Source organism: Alternaria novae-zelandiae (assembly GCF_023758075.1).
Source record: "Alternaria novae-zelandiae strain BMP 2774 chromosome Unknown scaffold_13, whole genome shotgun sequence".
Taxonomy (NCBI): Eukaryota; Fungi; Ascomycota; class Dothideomycetes; order Pleosporales; family Pleosporaceae; genus Alternaria; species Alternaria novae-zelandiae.
The window spans coordinates 345265-355044 of record NW_026056973.1 but is presented as its reverse complement, the minus strand read 5'-3'; the positions used below and the strand labels follow the sequence as shown (position 1 = coordinate 355044).

At 52.3% G+C, this 9780-nt stretch overlaps 5 protein-coding genes and 1 non-coding gene across 6 annotated transcripts; 3 read left to right on the top strand and 3 right to left on the bottom strand.

The window, feature by feature from the left end:
• J4E88_006624 (uncharacterized protein) lies at positions 1–2672 on the bottom strand (the record flags this gene model as incomplete). The annotated part of the gene is made up of 3 exons (XM_049400247.1): positions 1–971; positions 1024–2389; positions 2442–2672. 3 exons carry the CDS (start codon positions 2670–2672, stop codon positions 1–3), a joined length of 2568 nt encoding a protein of 855 aa, XP_049253866.1.
• A 955-nt stretch (positions 2673–3627) lies between these two features.
• J4E88_006623 (uncharacterized protein) lies at positions 3628–4332 on the top strand (the record flags this gene model as incomplete). The annotated part of the gene is made up of 1 exon (XM_049400246.1): positions 3628–4332. One exon carries the CDS (start codon positions 3628–3630, stop codon positions 4330–4332), a length of 705 nt encoding a protein of 234 aa, XP_049253865.1.
• A 268-nt stretch (positions 4333–4600) lies between these two features.
• J4E88_006622 (uncharacterized protein) lies at positions 4601–5806 on the bottom strand (the record flags this gene model as incomplete). Its single annotated transcript, XM_049400245.1, has 1 exon — positions 4601–5806. The coding sequence occupies one exon, from the start codon at positions 5804–5806 to the stop codon at positions 4601–4603; it is 1206 nt and encodes a 401-aa protein (XP_049253864.1).
• Positions 5807–6688: 882 nt separating this feature from the next.
• On the top strand, positions 6689–7647 carry J4E88_006621 (uncharacterized protein; the record flags this gene model as incomplete). Its single annotated transcript, XM_049400244.1, has 4 exons — positions 6689–6753; positions 6805–6976; positions 7027–7257; positions 7324–7647. The coding sequence occupies 4 exons, from the start codon at positions 6689–6691 to the stop codon at positions 7645–7647; spliced, it is 792 nt and encodes a 263-aa protein (XP_049253863.1).
• A 169-nt stretch (positions 7648–7816) lies between these two features.
• On the bottom strand, positions 7817–8409 carry J4E88_006620 (uncharacterized protein; the record flags this gene model as incomplete). The annotated part of the gene is made up of 2 exons (XM_049400243.1): positions 7817–7902; positions 7971–8409. The coding sequence occupies 2 exons, from the start codon at positions 8407–8409 to the stop codon at positions 7817–7819; spliced, it is 525 nt and encodes a 174-aa protein (XP_049253862.1).
• Positions 8410–9395: 986 nt separating this feature from the next.
• On the top strand, positions 9396–9483 carry J4E88_006619. The gene has a single exon. It is a non-coding gene; the product is annotated as a tRNA-Gly (tRNA).
• Positions 9484–9780: the final 297 nt, after the last annotated feature.

Genomic DNA, 9780 nt, shown 5'->3' with positions numbered 1-9780 from the left:
CTATTCCCAGCTGCCATTAGCATCATCGGTCCCAGATCCATGAGATCCGTTCTGAGGCCTTCCATGTTTCTGTAGTAGCCATACATCATCCAAAGGCATGATGATACTAGGGTTCTGGAACCGCAGGCCACGTTCACGGGCTTCATCTAGTGTAAGTCTGCCTGCTTGCCCGTTGGCAACCGCTTCTTCTTGAACGTCGCGTCCAAGCTCCGATTGTTCCGGACTTCGCAGGCTCCGTAAAGCGATGAACTTCATCAGTGGCCGATAAGTGCGCGCAAACACAACAAGGAACCACAGTGTGCAGACTACGAGCGGCGCTACCATGACGGCCCGTTTGAACGCCTTCTTCAGAGCCAGTTGACCAGCCACAGTGATTTGGAACAGTACGACACCGACGAGAACGCGGTCACACATCATTGTCCAGCCTTTGCCAGTCGAGTGTTGTCTGTGCTCCATTGCATACAAGAGTTGATACTTGTGCACAAAGTGTCCGATCATGAAATAGGCCAAGCCAGTGAGCAGAACCATCCATGAGTCTTGCAACACACTGTAGACGATACAGATGATGAAGATCAAGATAGTTTGCGGCAAGAAAAACCCGTAACTGAAGACCGGTGGTTGTACCAGTTCGGCGTAATCTCTTGGAGTCTTGGCGCCAATCAGATAGACCGGGTACAGAGAAAGGGCTCCAAACTCCAAAAGTCGGAATGGGAACAATCCGAATCCTTGAAGGATGATGAAGTTGGTGTAAAAGCCGAGTAGATTAGAGAGCGATGTAGCCAAGGCGTATGCAATTTGCGTAGCGCTTGTAAGCTTCTCGGCGAAGCGTTCAAGCATCGCCAGGAAACCGGAAGCAGTTCCCAGTATGGTGAAGAGAATGAAGAAGTTGAAGAAGACGAAGAAGAAGTTCTTCGAAATTACTGAAAGCTCAACATCGCCCTGTGAGATCATCCCTTGCTTGTTGGCAAGCCCTAAAGAGTGTTAACATGGCAGACATTGACTGTTGACGGCTGGCACACTTACAATCGTACAAAAACGGTACAAGCACGTTGATCAGAGAGACTGCCAACGTAGGGAGTTGATTGTTGAAAAGAACCTCGAGGTTAGGGTGCTCGTGCAGCAGATTTGCCAGACCGGGCAGTACCTCTTGAATGGAGCACGTGTTCAAAGCACCGGCGATAGGTACGAACAGGACTGTCCAGAAGACGCTCAATACACCAATAGCGATCGTAATCGACCAAGATCGAAACATTCTTTGGCCGCGAGACAAATATGTGTTTGACCAAACTACGTCCTGTGGTGCCGGACTTGTGTGGGCCAAGAGCTGTAGTGGCGAAGGGTCGAGCACAGCCTGGATGGCCATTTGCGCACTTGCAACGCTGTCCATAGTCACAAACGCCAACGGAGTCGGCTCGAATTCTTTCTTGCGCAGCGCCCGAATATCGTCGTCGAGTCCGCGCAGTTTCTCTTCATAGTAGTCAATGGCATCTACCCTCTTATATCTCAGCTTGAAGCGGCCGTACCAGATCTTCGCTGTCGGGCGCTGCTGCGCATAAGGGCTGATGTGGCCAGGGTCTCGTTCTGCGTCGCTCAGGAAGTGGCTCGTCTCGCTCTCCTCGTTGCCGCTATCCTCAGTATGTTGTGGCGGATGTGGCTGGACCACCGGAAGAGTCTCCAAGCTTCGTTCCACGCTTCGGCTTCCAAGATGAACAGTCCAGGCCTCCTCCAATTTCCGCAAGACAGCTTGTCTCTCGACGACTTTGTCGTCAAGCTCTTTCCAGTTCCTGCAAAGTGTCACGCTCTCGACCTTGCCGATGCCGAGATCCATAATGAAGTCCTTGATCTTGTCCTCGGACCGTAGGTCGATAGGAATACCAGATAATCTGATGGTCCGGTCGGTGATGGTAGTCTGGCTTCCCAGATACTCTTGCCGGACATCGATTATCCTCCTCGTTTCCGAAACGATCAAGTACATTATGAGGGCGGTGAAGAGGTACACGAATACAAGATACATCCACAGATAGTCGGTGTATTGTTCGTAGCCGGAGGCAAATGTCGAAAGTGTGCTTCGTATTTCAATGCGCTCAAGACTGGGCTTCTTGTCAATCGAAGACTTCTTTCCCTCCTTGTCCTGATGTGTGTCGTGGACTGGTTTGATGACGGCTAACGCAAAGAACAGCGTGACCAGCAGGAACTTGATAGCCATCTTGAAGAAAGCGAGGTATACGTAGGCGTCGAGACCGGCTGAGGCGAGCACCTGCTCGTCGGTGATCCTCCATAACGGTATAACCCAGCCGAAGAAGCTATCGGGAAGGTCGGGCAGCGATGTCGCGAGGTTGTTCTGCTTCTTGCGCGCAGAGTAGAGGCCTTTCCATCGTGGGCGAAGGAACTAATATGACCAGTCAGCAGGTAGGTCGGAAGACAATACTGCGAGTACGCACGCAAAAGGCCAGGAAGGCCACTAGGCCAAGCGCGGCGGAGAGGGAGACTTGGAGGTGGAAAGCGCGCTGCGGCCGGCGCGTGCCGTAAGGGTCGTTGGGGTCGCTGGTGCCATTCCCGCAAGTACCGTTGCCTTTGATCATTGCCAAGTGCTCTCGTGAGTCGCCATAAACAAAATCGACGTTGAGGGTCGTGTTCAACAGGAGGACGGAGGGTGGTGTTGGCGATGTCATGATCCGCACGCTAGCCGCCCAAGCCACGCGACTCATACAAGCTTCACCCCGGTCCGTTACCCGCCTCGTTTTCTGAAGACTTCCTCACCGCATGTCACTCACCGCATGCATATAACAGCTGCTATTCGCTACTGCGGACACAATTTCGTCTCGTGATCATATGCTATGTACTGTGAATGAGTACAAAGAATTCGACGGCGGTACCGTCTAGGTACAGTTCATTGGACAGATGACGTGTCACAGAGCGGATACCTGCAAATACTTCCCATCCGGCAATGGGCAGGTTTGACTAGCAAAACAAAGGTCGTAGGAGCAATGACTGGTAGGACTACAGCTGTAGTTGCAAATTGCATGACTGCACCTGCTACAGCATCTTTTGAAGCCCAAACTGACTGCTGTATGCGATGACGCAGGCTGGCTGTTCTTTTCCATTTCCTTCCCAAGGAGATACTGTTCATTCGTGCACTTTGTACGAAGATCCTCGCCATGGTTATTGCTACCACAGCACTCGCTCAAAACGAAAGCAGACCTCAAGACCAGTCATTTGATGCAGCGAAGTGGTTCGCCACAACGGAGGCTGTCTAGAAGCACCCCGAGAAGTGTCATTTGGAGTCATTCGACTTGTAAATCGGTATGTGTGCTCAATGGTAGCGGAAGCAGTCTGACCAGGACTGCAAACCACGTTCCTTCCAAGGTTGGATATCTCAATGTGAGGAGTCTATTCCTCTTACGGTTGGACCTCGGGAGACGCGTGAACACGTGCCTTATCGATAAGCACCAACGGTGATCGCGAAACTTCGCTGTCGGTACTTTCTCCGGTTCCGCAGGCGTCACTGGTTCAGGTGGAGAGAGAAGGATTATCTGGACGCGCGCTCGCTACCATTTCTTTCGTACCCACCATCATTTCCTCTTTTTGCAAAAGTACTTTCACACTACACTACCAACTACATCTACCATGTCTTACCACGGTCGGGCACCGCAGAAGAGCCATACCCAGGGCTACCGCAGCTCGCCTTATGGCGCGTCACCAAGGAACAACGCCGGGCGGGGTAAAGGCCCCGGGTCTTTCGACGTACAACGCGAATACATCAACGAGCAATCTCCAGACGCGGAGTCCGCGCGCAGGAACCCTCTGCACAGTTACTTCATTCAAACCGGGAAGCACAGGGGGAACACACTAGCGCACATCAGTCGCTTCGACGAACAGTACCTTGGATGGATATCCAGCGATTGCTGCAGAAACCTACCACGCGATCACATCATCCGGAGAGCCATCGACCAGTGGAACGCAGAACGCAGAGCTAGTGGAGCGTTGCCTCCTGTTTCCAGTGCTCCATTGCGATTCAAGAGTGGCAAGTACCATCTCTACATGCAAGAGAAGTACCTCAGGAAGTGGTGGAAGGTCACGGCTCAGGAACTCGTCGACGCTGGTGTCGAATACAAGGTCAACGAGAACACAAAGACAAAGGCGAAGAAGTTCTCGCTGTACCAGGTCTACGAATATGTCAAGAAACATAATAAGCTTGACAGGGAAGAGCTCGAAGCTGTGGTTAAGGACGAGAAAGACCGCATAAACAGGGCAAGGACGACGTACACGAGTTACCAGAACGGTGATTTCGCCGGCGGCGGTATTGATTACGACGACTGCCCCTGGTGGTGAGATCATGTATTACAGGTAAGCGGTGTGCCCTCCACCAAACGGGAGCCAAACTGACTGCAATGCAGGAAACAACGTGTGGGAGATTGTTCTTGCCAAGATGGCTGATACCCGATGCAACAGGAGTTCTTCACTTTCATCAGATAAACTTTGTAACACCAGACAATTTGGAACCTGCTTCTCTGCCGGAAAAATGAAGAATCAATTCATTAGGTAGTAATAAAACGCCGTGTACCTCGGGTATCAAACTCCACAAACCGCTAAAAGTCGCTCAACAAAGATCCGGCTGGGGCACGCCGAACAACCACACCATGCCCCAAAGTCGTACGCTTCTCTCGTCCATCCGTGTCATAAGTGCATGGTCAGTGGCCCGCTTGACCGCCTCGCGCTCGGGGAACAGGCTCAGAAAAGCATGAGGTTGCGCAGGTACAGGGACTCTGTCATCCACCTTTGTCTCCGCTAAAGGGTGCTCGGAAAGGGAACGTTGACGAAGTTCATTGGCACTCATATGTGGTGTATCGGCAAGTGTCCACCAAAAGAGTCTGCTCAAGGGTGTCTGGCCTTTATACAAGGCTGCATTGAAGTCGTCTTCATCGGCAACAGAAGACTGGATAAACTTCAGGTATGTCTGCAAAGCCCGTAGCACATCGTTTGCGCGGCAATCCCCTAGCTGGTCGTTGTCTTTCCAGATACGCGACGAGTGGTAGGGGTGTGACACTTCTCGTATGTTGCCCAAGTCGCCGATTGCCCAGTGGGACTCGTCTTGAACAAAGATGTTCGCTGGCTTGATATCATCGTGACAGTAGCCTGCACGGTGTAAAGTACCCAGATTCTCAAGTAGTTGGTTGAAGGCTGGCCGATAGCGTCCATCAACCTGACTATAAGCCATAGGCGTTTCTTCCGACGACAGTTTGTTGGCAAGTGAACGAAGATTTCCGCCTTTGAGCAGAGGGGTGACGAGGTGCCACTCGGCCGGTTCGCCAGGCGTTGTAGAAGCCATGAAATGTGCTCTCACGGGAAGGAAGCCGTTCTTCGTCGCGTTCGCATCGTCGGCAGCGGAACCCCCAAATTGTAGTGATGCGGGTATTTCCGTTGGCCATTTGGACGCATCTGGCGCGCAATTTCGGAATGGACTCCGCCCTGGTGTGAACGTCTTGATAACCGAGTCTCCGTAGGCGAACACCTTGCCCTCCCAGCCCTCGCCAAGCACTTTCCAAGACGCCCGGTTTGCTATTAGCTCTTCTTCCAACTTCGAACTTTCGTCATCGGGTTGCCAAGATCGAGCCTGTAGGTCTCCTTCGTTGTGGGAGTTGAAGTTGGTCGCAGAGTACTTTTCCAAGAGTGCTTGTCGACTAGTGAGGTACAGATGTTGTTGCTGGAATAGGGCAAGTATGAAGAATACAACAGCGACCCGGTAACACAGATAGTATAGAGTCCGCGCGCTGTGTGGAACTGAGTTTAGGAGAAGGCGACCCATGGGTGCTGGTATAAGTCTCCGACAGAGAGATGAGAAGGAGAAGGAGTATGGCGCTCACTAAGCTTCGGAACTCATACTAAGAGAGTGCGCCTGCCGTGACTCTTGTAGAGCCGCAAGTGGCATCCCTCCAAGATTCATGGAAAGTGCTACGCGCCAGCGCATTGGAACGGTGAGCGAGTGCACTGCAACGACTCAAGCTCCGAGTGGCTCTCGCGGAGCCAAACGGCATCTCGGAACCAGCTGCCAGGCGCAAAGCTCTATTCTTGTTCTCCCTACTGCGCCCCTATGACGTTCAACTCCAAAGTCTTGGCCTATGAATGGCCAAGATGTGGCTTTTGAAGCGAGGAAGCAGGAAGTCGGGTAATATCATTCGGATGTCGGCTAGCAAAGTTAATCTTGAAGTCCCCAAGGCTGTGGCGTCACAACGCAGTGACTTCCCGCATAGTCTTTATTGGCTAGCCGTAGTGGCAAGAACGGCTGTGTCCAGTAGTGTCCATGTGGGTCGGTAGGCACATAGCCTGTGCTTAACTCCGATATTGGATCTATGCAACGAGATGTTGTTCTCAGCACTACCATAGCCACGCCCCGGTCGTGCTCTAAGCCGCACAGCCGTAACCCTAAAACCCTACCGTATCTGGCTCACTATCGATGGGTGCGAAAGACCACAAGCTCGCGCGATTGGGCAGGCAAGTATCCCGAAGCAAGTTACTGGTGTTGTTGGTAAAAATGTGGGGTGACGTCAAGGATGCGCTGTCTCCAGCCAGGTAGCGTCAGGCACGAGGTTAGCGTGGCGCATGGATCAACAGATCTCTATCACCACTGAACCGGCTTCCAGGCTTTGCCGTGACATCCTGAATCCTTGCATCCTTCCGCACCTGCACCATGAGTTCCGAAACCCAGTTTGCTGAAAACAGGACCCGCTTGGTCTCCCACTTTGATGGCTACAGGTAAGGAGCGCCACGTGCCGCCACTTCCGTAGCCACAACTAACGGTTCCAGCACCCGGGATGCACAGAGCGACGGGTGGGCCAAACTGTGGGAACAGAAGGAACAGGATCTGTGGGATCGGGGCCAAGCTTCGCCTGCTCTGACTATGTTCCTTGAAGAACACCCTTATCGCGAGACGCTGTTCCGAGACCAGAGTCAACGGCAGTTGAAGGCATTTGTGCCTGTAGGTGTCTCGTAACGAGCGTACTTGACAAGAGGCTCATCGTGCATTAGGGCTGCGGTAAGGGGCATGATGTGGCGCTATTAGCACGTCATGGCTTCAGGACATGGGGTCTAGAAATTTCCCAAGGAGCAGTGGATACCGCCAACGAGAACGTCAAATCTCATCTAGATCCTTCAGCTGGCCATGTCGCTGACGTCGTGCTCGGCGATTTCTTCCAAAAGGGATTCGAGGCTCATTTCGGACCTGATTTCCAGGGTTTCGATCTAATCTACGACTATACAGTACGTTCGGCATGCAAAGAGTCCCGACCGACATGCTCCTAACGAGTGCTAATAACGTCGATCAAGTTTCTGTGTGCCCTGCTTCCTGAGATGCGAAGAGATTGGGCCGATCGCATGAAGAGCCTTTTGTCGCCAACTGGTGTTCTCGTGTGCCTCGAATTTCCAATGTGGAAGCCTCTGAAAGCTCAAGGTCCGCCATGGGGTCTGAACGGTGTACACTGGAACCTTCTAGCCGATGGTGCTGATGGCCTGTTCGACGACTCCGGCAATCTTCTCGGAACAGGAAAGGAGCAGGGCTCGTTCGAAAGGGTTGTGTATTGGAAGCCCCCAGTCTCTTTCAAACAAAGTCGCGGCGACGACATGATTAGCGTCTGGAAGTTGAAGCAATAGACGGCGAGGAAACTCAAACATGTATCGTTGCCCTATCCGCATGGTCTGCGGCAGGTTGGAAGACAACGGAGCACTTCAGTTGGTAAACGATGGTAGCACAATGATTGATCGGGGCTCGTTCGCATTGTATAAACGCTAAATTGTAACAGTATACTGGAAAACAACCACCTCACATCCCGTCAGTCAGCATAGCCTCAATCAACTGCACATGCCGGTTTGCATTCGTCTCGCTCCACTCAGTATCATAGTTCAGGCCTGAATTATCGACGTGGCAAGTCAGTCTATGTTTCACGTACAGTTGGAACATCGCGTTTTTGTCATACCGTATGGCCAGAAGTGTCCACCACCGCAGTTAATCTTCGCATTTGCTCCATCGAAGCTCCTGATCAGGGATAGTGCCGTGCGCCAGTCGCCTGCAGCACACTTTCTGTCAAAAGCCGCTGTCTGGCCGACTCCTAGCGTGTGGCTTATCTCATGCATCGCAGTCCTTTCCGTCATGTAAGCGCGGTTGGAGCCGAATCGTAGATCGCCGTTGTAGTTCGCCTCGGCAGTAGGGACACCCGGGGCGTAGGCCACACGAATCGTCTTGTTTGCGTCGGAGTACTTCTCATAGCGAGCGACGGCCTTTGTCATTGCAGCTTCGATCTTAATGTATGCGTCTCTTTGGTCGGCGGTGGGGTTGGACGCTTTTGCCAAGGACCAGGACAGGCGTGCGGAGGCGGTGCAGGCATACGCCGCGACGAGGAGAAGAGAGAACTGCATGATCGTGGGTGTAGTTTCTTGGGTTGGATCAAGAGCTGTGGTTGTCGGCGCTGTTCAGGGCTTACAGCGATGAGGGCTGCTGCGGCATACCCAATGATATACCACGTGGTCTTTCATGGTAAATCTCCACCGCTGATTACCACGCACACCTTTACTGCTGTAGTGGCTGCAATTAAGGGCGGTCGTTCGGCCTCATTAGGTAGGTGGGTTGATAAGCTGGGATATTGTCCCACGCGTAGGAGAGCATCGTTCAATCCTTTCCACTCGCGATGATTCGTATCCAGCCAGATATGCTACCTTCCTCTGGCGGCTGGGTCACGTTTAATGTACATTGTCTTGGTGTTGCGGCGTACAAGGGCTGAAACGTTCAAGCGTCGGAGAATTGATTGCATGTAGATAATGTCCCCGCACTCCGGAAGATTTCCACATCGGCAATGAGTGCGCCTCCCGCCTCTCATACAGCCGCCATTGAGTGCCGATCTCTAGTCGAATGTCTTCCTGCCGCTACCTTCTCTCTACTAGCGGCTGGAGTCGTATCATATATACCACACGTGTCAGCCTAGTACTACCTAGGTAATCTCAACGCACTACATCTGCCATACTGGCCATGTGAACTGCGTGCTAATGTGTGGAAGACAGTCTCATTCCGAACTGGTTGTGGCTTTAATTGCTCTTGGGTGTATTCATTGGCGAATAGAGGTGGTAATCGGAGAGACTGAACCTATCGCTTGATGGAAGAGACATGTAGAGCGGACACACATCTGGTGTTAGGCGTAACAAGCCCAGCCTTGCCCGAATTCGGCGAACGCCTTGTCCGACCCACACAGCTAATCAGGATGCATGGGAGTGGGACCAAACTCTGGAAAGTTGACCTTTTCTCCTATCCAGACGACCCAACTACTCGTCACTGTTTGAACAATTGCAATATATTCAATCAATTTGCCCAGCTTTCCATCAAGCAGCCCAGTTCTCTGGTCTCCGCCTCCGCATCGGTGGTTTAGTGGTAAAATTAGCCGTTGCCATCCTCCGCAGGACAGTTTCGGCTAGCCCCGGGTTCGATTCCCGGCCGATGCACCACACACACATCTTTCTTTTTGCCAATGTACACGTCCTGGCGGCGTTGTGGTGGAAAGAGTATGTTTTTGAGCTGGTGATGAGCACACGTGATTGGAACGTGGCCGTAAGCGAGGCTAGCGCCGGCCCTCCCGCACTAGCAGCGGGATGCGAAGCGTGGCAGACGAGATGACAAGAACTTGGAACCTGTGCAGCTGGAGGTAGTCTTTTTGCGCTTGCATCATTATCTTACTGCATTCGCCTTCCTGTATTATACATTAAGTCATTATCCGTTGATTATCAGATACTGCAATCCGG